The sequence below is a fragment of the Ahaetulla prasina genome, chromosome 7 (genome assembly GCF_028640845.1).
Source record: "Ahaetulla prasina isolate Xishuangbanna chromosome 7, ASM2864084v1, whole genome shotgun sequence".
NCBI classification, from domain to species: domain Eukaryota; kingdom Metazoa; phylum Chordata; class Lepidosauria; order Squamata; family Colubridae; genus Ahaetulla; species Ahaetulla prasina.
In genome coordinates this window covers 24936078-24957982 of record NC_080545.1, presented here as the reverse complement: position 1 = coordinate 24957982, position 21905 = coordinate 24936078, and the positions used below count along the sequence as shown (strand labels likewise).

Here is a 21905-nt window from a genome sequence, read left to right as displayed (position 1 = left end):
GCTTTTGAGTTTAGATGTTTAGTATTTTTCATATTTAAAATTTGTTCATTTGCCATGTAAAACAAGGTGTGTTTTGTTTTATTTTAGGAATTCATAATGTAAACTTTTTTTCAATGTTTACTCATCAGGTACCACAGAGAAATGGCTTTATGGATTTGGATATTGAGCATCCTGAGCAACTCCTGCATTTCTTGTGCATTAAGGTCAAAGAAATGGGATATGTACCAGAGTAGGACAGAACTTAGTCACCTGGCAGTGAACCACGATACGGGGACAGTCTATTTAGGAGCCGTAAACACCCTGCATCAACTCACAAAAGACTTGAAACCCTCAATAGATGAAGTAATCACTGGGCCACATTTGGATAACAAAAAATGCACACCTCCCATTGAAGAAAGCCAGTGCTCTGACAAACAAATGACAGACAATTACAACAAATTACTGTTGGTGGACACGCAAGAGAAAAGAATAGTCGTTTGTGGGAGTCTATTTAGGGGCATATGCTCCATAAGAGAACTTGAAAATATTTCCAACAGGACTTACTATGAGACTGGCAGTGGAGAGAAATCTTTTGTTGCAAGTAATGATGAGAATGTAGCCACGGTGGGGCTGATCACCTCCTTGAAAAAAGGCCGAATGATGTTTGTGGGGAAGGGCAATGGGGGAAATGACAACGGGGTCATAATCAGCACTCGACAGCTTTTTAATGGAGATGGGAGAGAGATTTTTGAATTGTACGCGGATCCTGCTGCTATTAAATCGGCATACCCTTACTCAAGCTCACAGCAGTTCCTCTATATCTTTGAGGACAATAAGTTTGTTTATTTTATTTTCAATCAGAATGAGAGGCAGGCCACTATAAATAGGACACTTATTGGGCGACTCTGCAAAGAAGATGAACATTATCATTCCTATTTTGAAATGGACTTGGAGTGTAAAGATGACACCGGCCCTTTCAATCAAAGCAATGCAATCTATGCTTCTGTCCATGGGGAACACCCAACACATCATCTAGCATCCTCAGAGCAAGCTTTTGAGGCCCCACCACAGGACAAGCTGCTCATTGGCCTTTTCAGGAGGATGGAAAAAGACTCCTTGGTGTCTGCCATGTGTGTTTATAATTTGAGCGATATCAACAAAAAAATGGAAGAATACAGGGAGAAATGTTATACAAAGGATTCGCGTAATGTATTTTACAAACCATTCAGAACAGAAAATGCTCCATGCAAAACTATGTCGCACCAGGTGAGTTGAAATAATTAAGTTGCTGTGGAAGATGAGCATTCATCTAATGTTTCCCATCCATAGGATGAAACCACAAGACTCAAACATCATTAGTAAACCCAAATGTAGCCTTTTGGGGTTTTTTAACTACAGAGATAATCCTGCCTAATATTTATAAAATCTTCTTTGCTCTCAGGCAGTATTGGATCACTATTTCATATGAAAGACAACTATTTCAAACTGCATTTCATTATGTTTTTATGCTGTCCATTCAAGGGTTTCAAACAGGCACAATTCAGTCAAATCTAAGCACATCCATGAATACCTTTCAATAAAATAATTCCAATTTAAAAGTGCTTCCTGATGGCTGAATTATGCCTTCATGGTTTCTGTATCAAGGGTCAGTAGTTGCTTTTATAAATAGATTTTATTATAGGAGAAAAAATATTGATTATATTAATGGCAGTGTATCAGCAGCATCAGAGCACCTGAGGAAACATTATAGGTCCTGCATACGGGGAACAGTTTTTCTAGATGACGTGTTAACATTGTTGAAGATACATAGTTTTATAATCTATTGATCCATTCACAATTTACTGAGATGTCATAATGTGCAACTTTTCTGATTTTCTGAAACACTTGAATTTTCAGATCAGTCCTAGTTTCAGGGTTTAGAGATTAATGTTTGTTTGAATTTATGATTCCTAATTCATGCTTCCTTTCTTAGAATTCAAGTGTAACATTTCCCTGTGGCTCTGAACATTTGCCGTATCCTTTGGGAAGCAAAGAAGGAATTTCTGCAGAACCTGTGTTCAAAAAGGAAGGGATAAATTTAACAGCAGTGACCTTTGCTGTGGAGAATGGGAAGACTGTAGTATTTGTTGGAACATCAGATGGCAGAATTCTGAAGGTAATTTCTTACGTAACTTAATGCTAAAAATTAGGTGAGATAGAATACTAAAATTATGACCATCATAAATTGGCTATAGACATAAAGCTATTCCAAGTGATTGTTTGACTTTTAAATAAAATAAATGAAGCCAACGGCATTTGAAGGATAAATTCTAGTAAGACAATACAGATAGTTCTCGACTTAAAACCATTCACTTAATGACTGAAGTTACAATAACACTGAAAAAAAAAGACTCATGAGCATTTTTCACATTTACGACCATTCCCATGATCACATGATCAAAACACATGGGCTTGGCAACTGGTTCATATTTATGACAGTTGCTGTGTCCAGGAATCATGTGATCACCTTTTGCGACCTTCTGATAAACAAAATCACTGGGGAATTCAGATTCACTTTACAACCATGATACTAACTTAACTGCAATGATTCACTTAATGGTGGCAAGAAAGGTTGTAAAATGGAGCGAAGCTCACTTAGCAACAGTCTTGCTTAGCAACAAAAATTTGGGGCTTCATCGCGGTCAATGTTTAATGTTGGATAAGGAATTCAATGTTGTCATTTCATTTATGGATTAATGAAGTGCATATACCAAAGTAGTCATGGCTTAATTTAATAGACTCTAGTTAAATCATCGCCTAATGCAATAGTGGATGAGATCTAAATCATAGTTTTTCATTTTATCTTCTTCCCTTAGATACTGGACATCTGTTCACTGGCATAGCCAATATGAGCAAACTAATTCATGTTCATTATATTTGGCCTATTAACCAGGATTAGAAATATGCTTAATATTATTTCTATTTTAGAAGCTGTGCTTCCTGCAACAAAAACAGTTTTTTGGCATCTTAAAGACTACAACAGCTGTTATTGGGAAAGCATTTGATCAGAGTGTTTAGTGGTGGTCAAAACCCAGCAGAAAATATCTACAGTCAGTTTATTTTAACAAACTATCTTCTGTAATGACACAAACATTTTTAAATTATGAGTCGATTTCCATTTCAGGCTGGCAAGCAAATAATCTGTTTATCCTGGTTTGCTTACAAGTTTGTTTTGTAATGATTAAGAAATGCATGATAAGGGAAGAGGAAAGGAGCATTGGTCCAAAGTCCATATCAGTGGTGAAATTCACTTACCTTCCCTACCGGTTCACAAATGTGCACACACCATCATCCATGCATGCGCAAAGCCTTCTGCACATGCGCAGAGGCTTAAAATTGTCACAAAACAGTAGCCGCTACCCATTTTCCCGAGCCGGATACAACCGACTGAATTTCACCCCTGGTCCATATTCAGTTACCAAATAGTTTTTAATCAAATACTAATGTCCTGTTATATGCGTGTGTTTAAATAAATTCTTGGGACCTCAGATAGCTTCCTTTCCCTCCTGTCCCTATAGTTGAATGAGAGACATAAATAAAGTTTATGTTCTGTTTCCCCCTCCCAACAAAAAGTCAGTCAAAGGCCTTCTTTTCAAGTTTATTTACATTTGGCTGGATTCCTTCTGGCACAGAGATGTTCTGGCCACGTCTACCCACGCGCCTGCCAAGTCTCTGGAGATAACTAGGAAATTATAGATAAGGCAAGAGTCACTCACGAACATATTTTTCCCTCCATTGAAACAGTTTGCCTGCGCAAATTCACTGCTTTGTCCAAAACAAAAAGCCAGGAAGCTCCGCCTCCTGCTTTATAGCCCCTGTGGATGTCACTCTGTGACTCATCATTCTCTGACCTTGTCCCAACGCCTTCTCTGCTGCGTGCACTGGTCACGTCTGCGCAGTCTCGCATCAAGCCAAGATTGTTCTTGGGGCGTTGCCAAATCAGAAGAAGGCCCAGGAGAATCAGGCCTTGCCAGCCCCTCCTCCTCCTCCTGGGTGGGTGCCAGGGAGGGAGAGGGCCCAGGGCAAGTAGGCCTTGCCAGCTCCTCCTCCTCACTCTCTGAATCATCCTCTTCCAGGAGTCCGAGTCCGGGAACCTGGATCACAACAGTTTAATTTTATTTTCAACATGTCTTGATACGTCTTTATATAAGAATCAAAGAAGGGATTTTAATTTTTATCTGCTGATCAGGATTTCAGTAGCACATTTGCTTAACGAATCATGGTTTCTTTAAATCTACGATATTTCTTTTTCAGTAAGCAAATTTTAAATGTAGATAAATTATTTTTTTTTCTTTAAAAGAAGAAGATCATGACGAGTTGAGTTCATTTAAGATTATGCACATAAGTCTAAAGCATGACTCTAGAATTACATGCCATAAACTCTCATCCTCTGGTTCTAACACTTTAATAGATATCTGCTATAAATAAAATGGATCATAAATTCTATTGGAAAGTTGTTTGATAATATATTAACTTGTCATTTGGAAGCCTGGACCATATTGCTTCATAATACATCATAAAAATGGCAAATCAAACTTTCCATTTGTTTTTGGAATAAAAATATTTAAAGTTATCAATACTATTTAAATAAAAACATATTTCTCATTGCTTAAAATTATTTAATTAGATCAGGGATAGTCAACCTTTTTATACTTACCGCCCACTTTTATATCTCTGTTAGTAGTAAAATTTTCTAACTGCCCACAGGTTCCACAGTAAAGAGCCTGCACCATGTATCGTTGTCTGCACATGTCTCTCGCGCATCGTGGATTGGGTTTGGGGGGGGGCGCCGGCTACCAGCTCTGCTTGTCTGTTACAGCTAGGTGGTGTGGGTGGAGATGCGCGAGCTATTCTGGGATGAGGCTCTTTTGTTTGCAGTCGCACTATAGCACCATTTAGTTTTACTTATGTAACGTGAACTTATGCACTGGTGATACAAATAGTATATTTTCAGAAATTTAAATTGTCACGGGGAATTTTATGGAAACCTAATGAAAATGTTTTTAAATAATGCTATGAATTTTTTTTAAAAAGTCAATTAAATTAAAAAAAGGAAAGTGCTTCAGTATCGGACAAAATCCCTACCGCCCACCATGAAAGCTGGAACACCCACTAGTGGGCGGTAGGGACCAGGTTGACTACCACTGAATTAGATCATTTTAACTAACAAAAGGTGCATATTTAAATACATTTTAAGTGAATAACTATCATTCTAATTTGACTGAAAACAGATAAAATAATATACCTAATCTGCATTTCAGGTAGCTTTGTCAAATCCTGCAAAGGAATATGCTAGCATTCTTATTGAAAAAAACAAGCCTATAAAAAAGGATCTTCTTCTTGATGCTGTCCATGAGAACTTATATGTGATGACTACAGATAAGGTACAAAATCTTTGGTAGCAATAATGAGATCATAAAAGTCATGTTAAATGTGTATTTCTGCATCATAAGGCCTATCTGCAGGACTATTTAATGAGCCATCAACAAATTACTGTGATGCTAAATGAAAATCACAGCAATTGCATATTTACTTCTTTACTGGCATGAGAAGAAGGTTAAGTTTTCTTTATTCTTGAATAAAGTCAATAAAGTCTGAGATTTGGGGAAATGTATTAAGAAATTTACAGTAGAGGGAATATGGCTGTTATATTAGCAGAGAGAGCGCTTTTTCCACATTTTGTTTCCACAACTAACATTAATAGCTCTCCTTTAATTCACACACACAGCATCTATTTCTAACATAACATTTGGTTTGACCTTAATTCAAACCCATTATAAAAACCACTGGACCACAAGGTTCAGTTGCCAATAATTGTAGTGATTTATTGTCCAACTGTAGCTGGGAAGTACCATTAGAAGATGACATGCAGCTTGGAGCAGAGTTAAGATAGCAACAACAATGATGCAATATTTGGTGCAAAAATAACTCCCCAAAACTATTAGGAACTATCAGAATGTTTGACACAGGAAAACAGACAATACAGGTAGGAAGCCAGTATCTATCATATAGAGAAACCATTAGATTTTTTTTTTAACTCCTGCTATATCATTTCTGTTAATATTATTGAAACCATAGAGCTGCTAGAAGCTTGAATCAACTTTTATTCTTCTCGTACACTATTCCCATTTTCATGTAGTAATCGGAGAATACCCACACCATCAATTCCCACAATCTCTTATGTTTTTGTTTATCGTGTTATTTAATCAGATGTGGTTGCTCTCAAATCTAGTCAGCTCACACTAGTTATTATTGCTATTCACTTGATGGCTCAGATTTCCTGCCTCCTCCTACTTCTTCAAAATACTAATAAGGATATTCAGCAGAAGTTTGTGAAATAGGCATGATTGGCAAAATTTACAGTGGAAAAATCTATACTAAACTTTTTAAATCAATACATGTATATATAAGTTGTACTGCATTATAAATTCTTTAATGATTTGCTTCGAAAATGCTGGGGTTTTAAAATGAATGCTTTTGTCATGTGGCTTAAGAGCCATCTCTTTGATATTAAATTGCTTGAAGGAAGATATTGCAGGAACTTAATACGACTAACAGTTATGAAATATGACATTCTAATTCTTAACAGATTGACTTGAAATAAATCCTATTAGGCTCCCAGAGTGATGTCTTTAATAAGGATGTATATAGACCATAATATTCATTTCTGATCATGACTGAGTGTTGGGAAAACACTTCACTCACATCCCAGCCAAATTTGAAGTGAGGTTCAAAAATATTAAGCCTTGTATCCCCCACTAATTATCATGAGAATTCCCATAAACAACTGTATGTTGTAATTATTTACAAAGTGAGTTCTAAACTTTTTTTTAATGAGGGCTGATCACAAAGGATCCCAAGTCTCTAAGGGACTTTGTGAAAACAATTTGATTAATGAAAATTTGGAAGTAAGAAATAAAGGGGAAGAACCAAAAGACCATTGAATTTTCACATGAACAATGACAGTTTTAAAAAAACTGAGTGACATTTTAGGGCTCGGAGGGGTGGGGTGGGACTATTAATTTCAGCTGCCTTGTGATTGTATAAGCATCCGGTAAAATGCAATCTGCAACATACTTGTACTGACATTTCTACAGAAAGAAGTGATGCCTTGCCTTGACATGAAGGAGTGCCCTATAATCCTGCACTCCTAGTTCTAAGAGAGTGCTTGCTTCCCCTCCCCCACGCTCTCAATTATGCATTATAAAGGACAGAAATGTGGTACTTACTGTGCTAATATCGCAGCTCAGTGGGCAGAGGATGAGGAAGGGATGGGTGTTTATTGCCAACTAAGAGTTATTAAAACTAAATGGAACCTCAAGTTCAAAAGCAGTTTATCGCAGAAGATCAGATTGAGTGAGAATTGTTCAAAAGGAAAAAAAAACTTTGCAGTGGTTTTCAGTATACTACTACATCATATAAATGTGTTGTTAAGTTGGTATAAACCAATCCATCATTGGATTTTGATTGGATTGGATGGCTCAGAAGATCCGATTAGATACATGATCTTCAAGTACCTTGAAGAATGTTTGTTCCTGAGTTTTTCTGGTTAAATTATTCAAGGAAGATGCAGGACAAATTGTAGATAAGCTAAGAGTACAAAATGCCTTGTTGATATATCATTTGTGTGCAAACATCATTTTCCCTGCTTTTTTTTTTCAAAGTGACTGTGATATTCTTATTTAAGATTAATTGGTTTCTTTCCTAGGTATTTCGTTTGCCTGTTCAAGATTGTGTTAGTTACTCAACCTGTAACCTTTGCACCCAAGCACGAGATCCTTACTGTGGCTGGTGTGTAACAGAAGGAAAGTAAGTATTGTAGCAGCAGTTAAGAGAGAGATATCTTAGTATGCAAGTTAATTCTTTTCACAAGACCAGGACGTTGACTAATTTCTTCAAAGCGTTTGTATGAGAGCTGAAAAATGTTCATCACAAATTATCACAATATAAACATATAATGAGCAGCATAGTGGAAACCAATTTACATTTTTTCCTGTATAGTTTGAATATAATTTGCATGAAAATGGTAGTTGCCAAGCCACAGCTGGTGAACATTTAGTATTTATCTAGTGATAGTCTTATTCTTGTGTTTTAACCCTAAATGGTCCTTAATATAGCTCCAGAAATGATGCTTATAAATCATTCAAGGCAGAAGGGATAACACAATGCCAAATTTTGCTTTCTTTTGTCTATGTTTCTAAATTTTGCTACTGAAGGATAAACTAGAATTTGTAATGTTCAGCATGCAATGACAGAGACTTATCCAGGATTATGTCTGCAATGTGGTGGATGCCAGGTTTCCAAATCCTTTCACACTTGGCAGTTCCTTAATGGTGACAGTTTACATTAGTCAAAATTAGAATTTGGTTCACCTGAAGCATAGACATTGTAAAACTGAGTTAATGACAACAGAATTCTTGGTTTTTTTATTTGCCCATTCAAGCATAGGTACTTATTTATTATTTATTAAATTTATGTAATATGCAATCTCACGTAGATGTGATTCTAGACAGCTTAGAGTCAACAAAAGCAACAAGATAAAACATTAAAACAATAAGTATTAAAACATTACCTTAAAATTAATAAAGATGAAAAGGAAGCGAGATATAGCCACAATGTTTTCAAATACATGTTGAAGGAACTAGAAACTAACTGATAATTTACCAGAAATATAAGATGATTGATTAGAAAAGTTATCAGCACATTAGTTTTGATTTTATGTTTATGCTTTCTTAGATTTATATATCAACTGGAAATTCAGTACCATTTCTCTTGTTTAAATTTGTGCAGCATACAACATAAAACATAATTTAAAAGTGAACTATTTTAGCTGTCTACACAATCTCTGTGATTTCAGATAGGTCTCTTCTGGGTTAATTGGAGATATCAGAAGATTAAATCCTATTTCTTGAAAAACCTATGCCATAATACCAAAGAGCTATTTCAGAGAGAGGATCTCAACATATCACAAAAAATAAATCCCAGTAGATGTTGTTACAAATAAACATATTTATATATATACAACATATATATTTGTATATGTGTATATATATATATATATATATATATACACACACACATATATATATATATATATATATATATAGGTCTTTGGTTGTTCGGGTTTTCTCCCGTGTAAAATTGGAAGTGTCTTGGCGACGTTTCGACGAAGTCTCATTCGTCATCTTCAGGCTTCAGCTTCGTGCTTCTGGGAGCAATGTGTGATCGCAGCTGTTTCTTCCTTTTAACTGCTAGTGGGGGTTTGAACTGATTGGGTGGGAGCTTGGCTGTGCTCTGATTGGATGGGGGTTTTTCTGTGCTCTGATTGGCTGGGGGTGTGTCCTGTGTTGGTGGGGGCTTGGTTGTGCTCAGTCTAAGCTGTGCTGCAGGGGGTTTTGAGCTGGTGAGCTGCACTGCTGCTGTTTGGCTTCGTGTTCGTGGTCGTGCTACATCTTCGTAGTGGGTGTCAGTCTGCTGCATGTATGGATTGGAGGGGTTTGAAGTGGCTAATGTTGCAGCTGCGGTCTGGCTTCTGGTCCTTGGTCGTGCTTCCTGATCAGTGTGGGTTTGGGTGTGCTTCTGGGTGGATGTGGTGGTGACATCCTGTGTGGACCTCGTGAGTGTGGGTCTGGTGTCATTCCTCGTGTTAGGGACACGTTTGTCAATAAGGGCAGGTTTCCAAATGGCTGGTAGGCGGAGGTATCATCTCGTTTGTTCATGCTGTGTGGGCGTTTTCTATCTCGATGGCTTCTCTGATTATTCTGTTGTTAAAGTGTTCAGTTTTGGCGATAGTTCTGGTCTTTTAAAGTCAATATCGTGTCCTGTGACTTTAAAGTGTTGGACCAGGGAAGAAGTTGGTTCCTCTTTTTTGAATGAGTTCTTGTGTTCTTCAATGCGTGCACTTATTCTTCTGTTGGTTTGTCCGATGTATGTGGTGGGGCAGGCGGTGCATGGGATTTCATATACTCCTTGATTTTCTAACTCAATTTTGTCTTTGGGGTTTCTTAGGATGGTGGATATTTTTTGGTTTGTGCAGAATGCTGTCTTGATGTTATGTTTGTGGAGGATCTTGCTGATTCTGTCTGTGGTGCCTTTTATATATGGGAGGAGGGCTGTGCCATTTTCTTGCTCTCTGTCTTGGGTTTTAGTGGGGGGTTATATGAAATCCCATGCACCGCCTGCCCCACCACATACATTGGACAAACCAACAGAAGAATAAGTGCACGCATTGAAGAACACAAGAACTCATTCAAAAAAGAGGAACCAACTTCTTCCCTGGTCCAACACTTTAAAGTCACAGGACACGATATTGACTTTAAAAAGACCAGAACTATCGCCAAAACTGAACACTTTAACAACAGAATAATCAGAGAAGCCATCGAGATAGAAAAACGCCCACACAGCATGAACAAACGAGATGATACCTCCCGCCTACCAGCCATTTGGAAACCTGCCCTTATTGACAAACGTGTCCCTAACACGAGGAATGACACCAGACCCACACTCACGAGGTCCACACAGGATGTCACCACCACATCCACCCAGAAACCACACGCAAACCCACGCTGATCAGGAAGCACGACCAAGGACCAGAAGCCAGACCGCAGCTGCAACACTAGCCACTTCAAACCCCTCCAATCCATACATGCAGCAGACTGACACCCACTACGAAGATGTAGCACGACCACGAACACGAAGCCAAACAGCAGCAGTGCAGCTCACCAGCTCAAATCCCCCTGCAGCACAGATTAGGCTGAGCACAACCAAGCCCCCACCAACACAGGACACACCCCCAGCCAATCAGAGCACAGAAAAAACCCCATCCAATCAGAGAACAGCCAAGCTCCCACCCAATCAGTTCAAACCCCCACTAGCAGTTAAAAGGAAGAAACAGCTGCGATCACACATTGCTCCCAGAAGCACGAAGCTGAAGCCTGAAGATGACGAATGAGACTTCGTCGAAACGTCGCCAAGACACTTCCAATTTTACACGGGAGAAAACCCGAACAACCAAAGACCTATATACAAACACCCGTGAAAACCTCAGAAAACAAACATTGTATATATATGTTTATATATATATCACCGCAGATGGGGACTGCAGCCAAGAAATTAAAAGACACTTGCTCCTGGGGAGGAAAGCTATGGCAAATCTAGACAGCGTACTAAAAAGCAGAGACATCACCCTGCCAACAAAAGTGCGTATAGTCAAAGCTATGGTTTTCCCAGTTGCAATGTATGGCTGTGAAGGTTGGACCATAAGAAAGGCTGAGTGCCGAAGAATTGAGGCCTTTGAACTATGGTGCTGGAGAAGACTCCTGCGAGTCCCTTGGACTGCAAGGCGAACAAACAAGTCAGTTCTAGAGGAGATCAACCCTGACTGCTCTTTAGAAGGCCAGATCCTGAAGATGAAACTGAAATACTTTGGCCACCTAATAAGAAAGAAAGACTCACTGGAGAAGAGCCTAATGCTGGGAAAGATTGAGGGCAAAAGAAGAACGGGATGACAGAGAATGAGGTGGCTGGATGGAGTCACTGAAGCAGTAGGCATGAGTTTAAATGGACTCCAGAGGATGGTAGAGGACAGGAAGGCCTGGAGGAATTCTGTCCATGGGGTCGCGATGGGTCGGACACGACTTCGCAACTAACAACAAAAATATGCATATATAGGTTATTTAAATTTACAATTCTGAGCGGAGAGTTTTTAGGAAAATTTTCAGCAAGATTTTATTTCCAATTTGAATAAGTTTTCATTTTATATACAGAAGAACCTCTGATCATGACCATAATTCATTCCATAACTTTGGTCACAAACAAATTTGGTCGTGACCCAAACCTAATTTTGGAAATTTAGCACTTACCAAAAAAAAAAATGGCATGGAAGGGGAAATCAGCCGCCAAAAAAAAAAAAAAATTGCACTCAAGAGCCTATTACTAGTGGTACTATCTTTGCTTTATTTTAGCCCAATTGATCTACTTCTGTTTGCTGGTCTTTGTATTTTGTGTTTTTTCTCTAGTTCTTAGTTTTCCATTTGGCTGTCTGCAAGTATTCCCATGTCAACTATCCACATTTCTTATCTACCGTTGTTAAGTGTAGGGTGTTATATGGCAGTGCTTGTCTGTTTGAATTCTAAAATCTCAGAGCACATTAGCTTGTTCATTTTCTAATATTTTGTCTATTTTGTGGGACCTCCACTTCTTGCTCAAATTATTATTATTATTACTGATACTACCATTAATTCTGCCAGTTACTGAACAATCTATTTATCACTTGACTGAAGATCAAGCATAGTAATTAAATGATATTTCAGAAGTATGCTTAAAATTTGCTGAACCAAAATTTTTGAATGTCTCTAGGCTTATTTTTAATCAGTAACAGAAGGAGGTATGGGTTTAAACTCTGTTTCTTAGTACAAGTTAATTAACCCCATGGCAGAACCAAATGGGATTTTGTGATATCAAGTTCATAAACTTGACACATAGTTTACTTAATTATAGGAAGGGGCTAGGTTTGGGGGATCCTGCTTCCACTCTAAATATATAGAAGATTTCAGTGAAATTACTAAAAAGCTCACAGTAGTACAGTGCCAGTGCATACAGCCTGAAATATTTGGTCATTGCAACTCATAAAATATGAATAAAGCAATCACATTTCCTGGAAAAGTAGCTTTTCTTTTGGCTTCTGGTGATGACTTTTTCTCTCATTATTTTGAGGTATCAAAGATCTATGCAGGAAAATGTATGCTTTGATACATGTAGTAATACCAAGTCAAATCTGTGAGCAGCACCAACAACCATCAAAGAAGAGGGTATCGCTGATCTTGAGAAAAGATTTAAGACAAAATTAAGAAGAACCACATTAAAAAGATCAATTGCAACTTAATTTGCTCAGGGATTTTTCAAGAATATACTAGAAGTTAGAACCCTAAAGCAGAACACAGTGAACATAAAATTTATTTCTTGTAGCATTAGATTATTTTATTTTGGTTACGATGGCATAGTTAATACACTACATAGAAAACTTGTATTCTAATGGAACTATAACTCCTAGCACTCGCCAACATTGTCCATGTCATAATTCAAAATTTGGACTAGGACCAAGATTCCCAGATTCAAATTCTTAAGCAGTTATGAAGTTCATTTGGTAAGCCTAAAGTAAAAAAATAAAATCTCAAAGCAAAGACCTCTAATAAGGAGGAAAAAATGGATGCAACATATGCTGGACACTTGGAAAAAGCATAAATACAAATGTTAACATTTAAATGTGAAATAAAAATAATGGAACAGAGACATGCTTACCTTTTTAAAAAAAATATTGAGGAATATTGTGGCATATTACAAATTGCCTATCCTGCTAAAATAGGAATTTTGAGCCTAGAGCTCAGATTGGGGATTTCATTTGCCAGTAGTAACAGCAGTTTCTGCAACACAGTATGTGGTAGATACTCGTTAGTCTTAAGTATCAATAGTGATAATGTCTTAATTACGAAGAGACAGCTATTGTACACTGCCAACTTTTTATTTTAGTGTCATATTTACATAATCCCAGATTACATGTGTCAAATTCCTACCATTTAGCAGTATAATGCAGATTATTAAATTATTCATTCATTCATTCTTTCATTTTATATGCTAGCCTTACTAGGTACCAAATCAGCTAATTCTACTTCATTGTAAAGTTACATTAACAAGTCTGAAGGTACAGTTCTCCTGCGGTCTTCTTTACAAAATTACGGAGGGTCGCTTCAGAGTCTCTTGCTCTACCCACTATCCAGCTGCATACCAATTGTCTCTTATCTGATCATTCTCTAGGCAGCGTTTTGTGGCCCATTCTCACAAGGCCTTTCCCACACACATATTCATCCATCTCTCATATGTGACTCTGGGCAGCTCACAGACTTTAAAACAGAAAAACAAAAAATAACTACAAATAAACAGTTAAAACCGTTAAAAACCAATTCAAACAGTGAAAACAGAAGGACCACTGGTTTCATCGCCACATAGAATTGGCGGAAAATCTTGGAGGGAGTTCTAGAAAACCATTGTCATTCTGAGTAGACATTACTGAATCTATTCAACAGTGTTAGCTTTTTCCAAAGGTATATGCCAAATAAAGTTTTCTGTAGTCCAGGAAAATTTCTCATAACAAATCAGGGAGTCATGTGACTCTGCCCAGAAGAGTTCAGAGTAAGATAATTCAGTTTCTATTCTACTTTGCTACATAATTAAAAATATACTTGATGTCTTGTATTAAGAATGTGATCTTTTTTTTAAAATCCAAGAAATAGAGCATACTAAATATGTTAGAAAAATACCCAAGACAATTCAACTAGAATTTGCAATTCAGGAGAAGTAGCTTTCAGGGTCACTCACACTGAGCTGCAAATAAAAAGTTTTTGCCAAGTGTGCCATTCAATGTGGCTTTAGTCCCATTGATAATTAGATCCTTACAATCTCCCATAATATTTTCAGTTGTCTAGCTTCCCTGGGTCTCTTCATGAAATTTAGGTCTGCCACAGCTGTTGGTTTGCCATCCATCTCAAAAGATTTGTCTTAATGGAATCTGTTCCTGTAGAATGCATATGGTTGTTTCATTGTATTTTTATTTTTATTTACATTTTATGAATATGAGGCAATAATATATTCAGCCACCCAAAGTCACAGTAAATTTAGATGGGTTCTGCTGCTCTCAGCTCCATTTGGAGTTCTCAGTGCTATTCTATTCCTTAAAATTATTGACAAAACCTGAAAGTAGATCATATCTCAAGAACTTTGTTAAATTCATATTCCCTCCAGCAATGAAAAATAACAAATTCCAAAGCCAGAAATGTTTGCTTTTCTCTGTGGCACAGTAAGAGCCTACGGAGCTAAGCCTCAGGCTAAAAATAAAGAACCGATGACAAATTTGAAAAGTGCTAAAGAATAATCAAAACAGTCCAGATTTATACACTTCATAAGCAGTTTAGCTTCTTAACAGCTAAAGCTACTTTTCCATTATATGTTTCTTGAATATTAGATTAGATTTTCCAGTACTGTACAGTAAATTGTATTTAAGATAATTATTTGTACATTTATTGTTGTCATTTTAAATGCTCATAGGTAATTATCTTGTCGTAAAGAACAATAAGTAAACTGAAAGAAAAGAAAAATGAAATATTAAACATTTAATGGGTGCCATCTGTCATTTATCAATTTGCATAGGCTTGAATGTCATTTCATTTTGACTGAGTGCTGAGTTAAAATTTTTAATTACTTTGGATAACATTAGGCTTTATTATTTATTCCAGATGCACAAGGAAAAAGGACTGTGGAAGATCAGCTAGGGAAAATAATTGGCTTTGGAGTCCTAATGGTGTTTGTTTGAGTATAACAAGTGCTAACCCTCAAAATATGAGCCGGAAAGTTCTGAGCAAGGTAAATGTGCAATGAATTCATCATAACTATGAAAAAAATATGTTTGGGGTGGGTGGGAAATAATTGTGCACACTTCTTGCATGGTCATACATAAAATCAGTTTAGATTATTTTAATTACCGTTATTCTTTGTGATTGTTTAATGTGATAGGTTTTTATTTATTTCTGAGAAAATGCATGTTTTATACAAAATCTTGAATTTCTATTTTTGCTTTTCAAAATGTCTGGATGCAAAAAAAAAGTGAAATTTGCCTGTACCCAAGAAATTAACAGTTTAAACAGACATCTACAAAGCTATATTTTGAGTTGCGAGAGGCACAAAGGTAGATTGATTTACAGATTCCAAGCTTTGAGAATACCACATTTTCATAATATCTGCTTAGATACGTACTTGGTTCCAAAGTACTAAAACATGCAAATAAATTGGGTGCGACTATATCCTATGGCTTGTCTATGACTCTTAATATAGTGTTAATCAACCTTGAGATCTTTAAGATGTTTGGACTTCAACATCTAGCCAATCTTGCAAGCTGATTAATTTTGAGAGTTGAAATCCATCTGTCTTAAAGTTCCCAAGGTTGAGAAACATTCTCGTAATATCTGAGGAAAAGGGGCATGCCACTTTTCTAGACTAACCTTCCCATCAGAGCTTAAACTATAGCTAAACAAGTAAAAAATATTAGGAGAACCTCAGCTATTATAATAATAACCCTGTAAACCTAAAACTTTGAAAGGAAAAACCCAGAATTAAGTACTAAAGCAGATCCTTCTTAGGAGATATAATCTAGAATTAGATTTACTGGCTATTTCTAGTACATCCAAGAGACAGAAACATCTGTTGTTGACATATCTTTAGTAACTGTGCATTTTGCACAGAATGATCAAGAGATTTCCTGTTAGCTAATTCCATTGTTCAAATGGTAAACTACAATTTGGGAGTCCTCTGCAATTAGGTATTTATAAGGTTACAGAAGCATGTTGTGGTGGGTTAGCAATTGAAGACTCAGCTTCAATAAGCAAGGTATCTTGCTGAGATCATCAGTACTATAAAGCAGAAAAAATCCTAAGTCATGAATTTAGTTTGTTTAGAAAGATAGGATATCCCTATTCCTTTCAAGACAAAAGTATTATACTTGGAGGGGGGGGGGAAAGGGTTACAATGAATAGGAGCAGTTATATTGTGATTAATTATAGTACAGAAAGATAGCGTCTTTTCATCTCTTGTGCATTCCCTGACTGTATAGTTACATTTACCCATTCCCATGGCTCATTTTTTTCAATGTTCTGATTCCTAAAGGCAAAACCCTCTCACTTGGGATAATAGGCCACACAATTACTTAAAGCACACAGCAGTTAAAGGTGATGGCAAAACAGAATGGTACTGTGAAGTCTAACATGTTGGGAGAAGACGTCAGCAGTGTTTCTTAGGGAGCCAATCAAATCAATGAACTTCTTAACCCATTCCATTCTTTCCTCACCTTTTTTGAGGATATTGATTTATTAAGGTTGTAAAAATAATTAAATATTGGGGTGCTCATTCTGCAGTGCTTGCAAAGCAACCAGGCATCACTCTTCCTAAGCAAACATCTCATTTTTGTCCTTCACTAAACAAAATGTTGTGTCGGCTCTCTTTGATGGGAAGTTTGTCTTTGTTGTCCTTTCGGAATAAGATCCTTGATTATTTCCAGCCTGACTTGCAACTCCCGCTGTGTGTTCTGGCTTATGCTGTTCTGTGGATAGCATGCTTTCATTGTGCTGGAAAAGTTTAAACAACTTCTGTGCTGAATAGATGCTACATTTAGGCTGAAGTGAGAATTCAACAAAAGACTTGTTGTATTCTGTAGAGACATAAAAGCATGAAAACAATGGTTTACGTCTTATTTCAAAAATGTGCGGGGCAGGTTTTTAGGGCACAAAGCACCTTTGCAAGTTACACAGAGAATTCCACCAAGAAATTTAAAAAGACAAAGTGGAAATTCATGCAGATTGATTCAAATTATGTTCTGCTGGGACCACCCTGTTGTTGTTGTTTTACAAGAATGAGGCAGTTCCAAAGGTTTATCAAAGTCTATCCCCAAAAAATGCAGCAGACTGTATTATGTAAATATGATGACATCACAAGAGAGCATGGGTGAGATCTATTAATAGTTTGGCTTGATTTCCATTAAAATAATCAAAAAGTATTATTCTTAAAATTAGGGGAAAAAACCATTCCGATATAAAAAGGGCAAAATTTATCAGTACATCAGGCTTCTTGAAATAACATGAAGTGTCATTTGAAAGTCATTTTATGAGTCCTTGCTGAAGTACTCTCCTTGGAAATAGCTAACCAAAAATATGAAGATACCTTGAAAATTCTTAGATAGCAACAGATGGTTGGTCTAGAAAATTAATGGAAGTATTCCTACCATCCATTGGTCTGTGTGATAGTAACTGGAATCCAGTAAATATCAAGATAACTATAATTATCTATCTGTGATATAAACAATAGCTACTTTAACTAGCAAAAATCTCTACTGAGATCTCCACCCGAAACTTTTCAAAATTTGTTCAGTGCCAAGTTTTGAATCTTTAAGTTTTTGTATGTAAACATGTAAAACATGTGGCTGCTTTCCAAAATTAATACAGTTCCGAGTAATCCATTAAAATGCCACTATTCATGCCACTATTCATGCATTGATCAGTTTTGCTTTATTTTTGTACAAAGTTTACTGCTCTACTTCTTTATTGCTCTGTTAGAATCTATATTGTTTCTAAGTATTGTTTGTTATTACAATTCTAGGTAGAATTTACTATAAGCCCTTTGCCAGACTTAAATGAAGATGACCAGCTTTGGTGTCAGTTTGGTGAAATGAGGCAGAAGGCAGAGAAACAAGGTGATGCTGTTATCTGCCAACCTCCAAATCAAATTCCTCCAACAACCAAAGGCCAAGGTAAAGATACAGCTGAGCCCCATGTTTAAAGCTCAAATCCAAAATTTGAAGCTACTATTTTAACAGCTGCTTGAAACTACAAATGTTGTGTGGGTTTTTCTGTGATTCATTTTTCTTGGCATTAGCCTAAGAATGGAATCTTTAACATTTTTCTTCTTAGAAATATTAATAGCAACTTGACTCTTAATTCTGTTTCATGCATTCCAGGCATATTTGCCTTCCTTATGCATACATTAGGTATTACAAAAAAGCTAAAAGGTGAAGGATGAACTTCTCAATAGGCATCCAGTTTCACTTGGACTAAAGCCTGCTGCAATTGAGTTGTTTGTTGCCAGTAAACATCAGGGTATTTTTTTAAAAAAACACATCAATACAGTAGTTACTCTACTGTACTGGATAGCGTTCCTCCCAGAGGATGCATAACCTGAGGATCTTTCAGCACTCATGATTCTTGCTGAAATAGCAAGTGTAAGGCATGTCTAGGGAGATTTTTGTTAAGTTTCAGTTGCTGCACTGGTTGTGTTCTCTTAGCTTGAAAAAAAGATGCCCTGGCAACGGTGACTCATGTTCAGTTCACCACATAGTAAGATTACTATAATACTCTCTATGTCAGCACACCCTTGGGGATGATTATAAACTGTCTAGTTCAAAATTTCATTGACAAGACTCCCGATAAGACAACCATCAGAATGTAAATACAGCTGGATGGCTTTTCAAAATCCTATTCATTCACTTTTTAAAGCATTGGATTATATCAGACAATGATATGTCAAGTTAGAATCTATCCATTCAATTCGTCTTGCAGGCAGGACTGCTGAGCCTCCCCGTCCCCATTCCATGCAGTTCATAGCAATAGCAATAGCACTTAGACTAATAGACCGCTTCACAGTGCTTCATAGGCCTCTCTAAGCAGTTTACAGAGTTAGCATATTGCCTCCAACAATCTGGGTCCTCATTTTATCAACCTCAGAAGGATGGAAGGATGAGTCAACCTTGAGCTTGTGAGATTTGAACTGTCAAATTGCAGGCAGCAGAAGTAACTTGCAGTACTGCATTCTAACCACTGTGCCATAGACTGTGGATCAGATGCTAGGCCTTCTCAGTGGTGTCAACTATTCTTTGAAATACCCCATACAAGGGGTCTCCAACCTTGGTCCTTTAAGACTTGTGGACTTCAACTCCCAGAGTCCCTCAGCCAGCAAAGCTGGCTGAAGAACTCTGGGAGTTGAAGTCCACAACTCTTAAAGGGACCAAGGTTGGAGACCCCTGCCCCATACGCAAAAGTAAGGATGACTTCTTCCATCCTTTTATTTAGAATACAAGTTCAAACTTTAATGATCATTATGCCCCTAGTTTGTCCTGGTCATCACTTTGTATTTACATTTTATTGTTAATTTATTCAGTTAAACTTTCAATTTTGTTCTGGGTATACTGATTGTGTAGTCTCCTGCCCAGAATCCTAGTTGATTGGGGCGGTTTATAAATATAGTAAATAAATTCACAAACAATAAAACCCATTATACTATCTGATCCTCTCAAATTTGCATTCCACTATCTATCCAGGACAGCAGGTTGAAAAGGTTGTCTTAAAAGCTATATCACAGGGCAAAACCATTGGTTGACTGAACCCAAAGTTAATAGTTGACCTGGATGCCATTTCTATCTTGGGTGGCAGAATGATAGATGAATGTCTGTCATAATTTCCAGGATAAAACAAGAGCGTCCTTTACACTATTTGTCCCAAAGAAAAATGTATCTTGGGTTATTTTGCACTGTAGACAATACTTTGGGAGATCAGACAGTGGCTGCTTCATAAATATTGAACATAAGAGAATTTCTGTTTGCGCATTTTTCTAGCAAGTTAATAGTGCATGCCTTCTTATATAAAGCCATTTCTTGCAAATTGTTACAAGTGGTTTCCTGGGGGAATGAAAGAATTAGTGGTTTCCTGGGGAATGTAAGAAATGCTTCTAGTCACATTCATTTCTCCTGAGAAGATTTGATCAATGCAAATGATAAATTTGTTTTGAAAGTGACAGCTCTGAATTAACTGACGTCTTTAAAATATATATTCAGTTTCCAGTTGACCTCTGAAAGTATGGCCTAAAGTGAAAAACATCCAATAATTTTCACTGGAATTTTTCATGAAGTGAACTTAAATCTAAGCTGTCACCACTCTTTCCACAAGCTGTTAGAGGAAAGCAGAGTTTGAAGTTGCTCAATAGCTTGTGAAATAGCTTGTCAGAGGATTTAATGATTTCCATAAGAGGAAGAGCTAGGAGTCTCATTGAGAAAGCCTCATTTTTTATAGATCTTCATTCTTAATTCTGTAATAATTCAGATTAGTAATGTATTAATCGAGGAAGTGTGTGCCATATATTAGTGTTTTTCCAAAATTCTTATCTTCGTTTACTATTTTCAGAACATATTTGCTATTTGAGAAGCATGTTTTATTTATAAATGACTTGAGCAACATATACTTTCTGTATACAATCTTTTTTTGTATGTATGCATTTAGTTTTGAATCCAGGTATCTTATTAAAAACAAATAGGAGTGTATCCTCTTTAGAAATTCAACATAAATTTAAATACAAGTATTTTGCTATTCTTTAAAAGCATCCTAAATTTCTTCAGGTTTCCATATAAAATGCTTCTGATTTTTTTAAAAGTCACATTGACTTTTAACTCACAGGCTTGTTTAGAAATCTGAAATAAGTTAGCGTGCTTTAATAAAGAGCAAATAGGTGCTATATTCACATAAGGTCCAAAGCACTTCCATCTAATCATTTTTAATCATTAACATAATTAAGAATCTAACAACAAAGATTTTTTTCATTAATAGATTTATTCATACATTTTGCTATCTATCTGTGGTGTTTCTCTGGTGGCGCAGAGTATTGCAGACTAACTCTGCCCATAGTCTGGAGTTCTATCCGCACAGGGCTAAAAGTTGACTCAGCCTTGTATTCTTCTGAGGTTGGTAGAGTGAGGACCTAAATTATTCAAGGCATTATGCTGACATTATAAACAGCTCAGAGTACTGTAAAGCACCATGAAGCAGTTTATAAATCTAAGTGCTATTTTTTAAAATATATATATCAATATGAATACATAAACAGTGAGGCATCTAGGTATCATTCATTTGAATACAAGTAGTAATGATTGTATTAATAGTATTTGTTTTTTAAATCATACTTATGTAATTGTAAGTATAATTTAAATAACAAATAATATTAAATATTCTTATACATATTTGTATTAAAATATAAGCCTTCATTATTTAATTGTTCAACATTTTAGTCCCCCATTCTAATAACAATAACAGTATCATTAGAACGTACATAATGTCACCATCTTTCAACCTCTAATCTTTATATCTAGCTATTACTTTTAATATATTATATAAAAATATGCATAATAATATTCCCCCTATTTCTTGTGTCTGCTTCTATTCTAGCTCCTAGTAAAGCCAATCTTACGTTACAAAACATTTCCTCTATCCGTCATCTCTTGTCCATTTTAATATTTCAATTCTTATTTG

At 36.5% G+C, this 21905-nt stretch overlaps 1 protein-coding gene across 5 annotated transcripts in view; it reads left to right on the top strand.

Moving 5' to 3' along the window:
• Window positions 1-21905, top strand: part of PLXNB2 (plexin B2) — a 271494-nt gene that overhangs the window by 150571 nt on the left and 99018 nt on the right. For all 5 annotated transcript variants that reach the window (XM_058191597.1, XM_058191601.1, XM_058191598.1 and 2 more), the window contains 6 exons: window positions 129-1245; window positions 1952-2134; window positions 5280-5402; window positions 7727-7827; window positions 15306-15432; window positions 18214-18364. In XM_058191597.1, coding sequence (XP_058047580.1) covers window positions 129-1245; window positions 1952-2134; window positions 5280-5402; window positions 7727-7827; window positions 15306-15432; window positions 18214-18364 — 1802 coding nt within the window. The remainder of the gene's footprint in view (window positions 1-128; window positions 1246-1951; window positions 2135-5279; window positions 5403-7726; window positions 7828-15305; window positions 15433-18213; window positions 18365-21905) is intronic.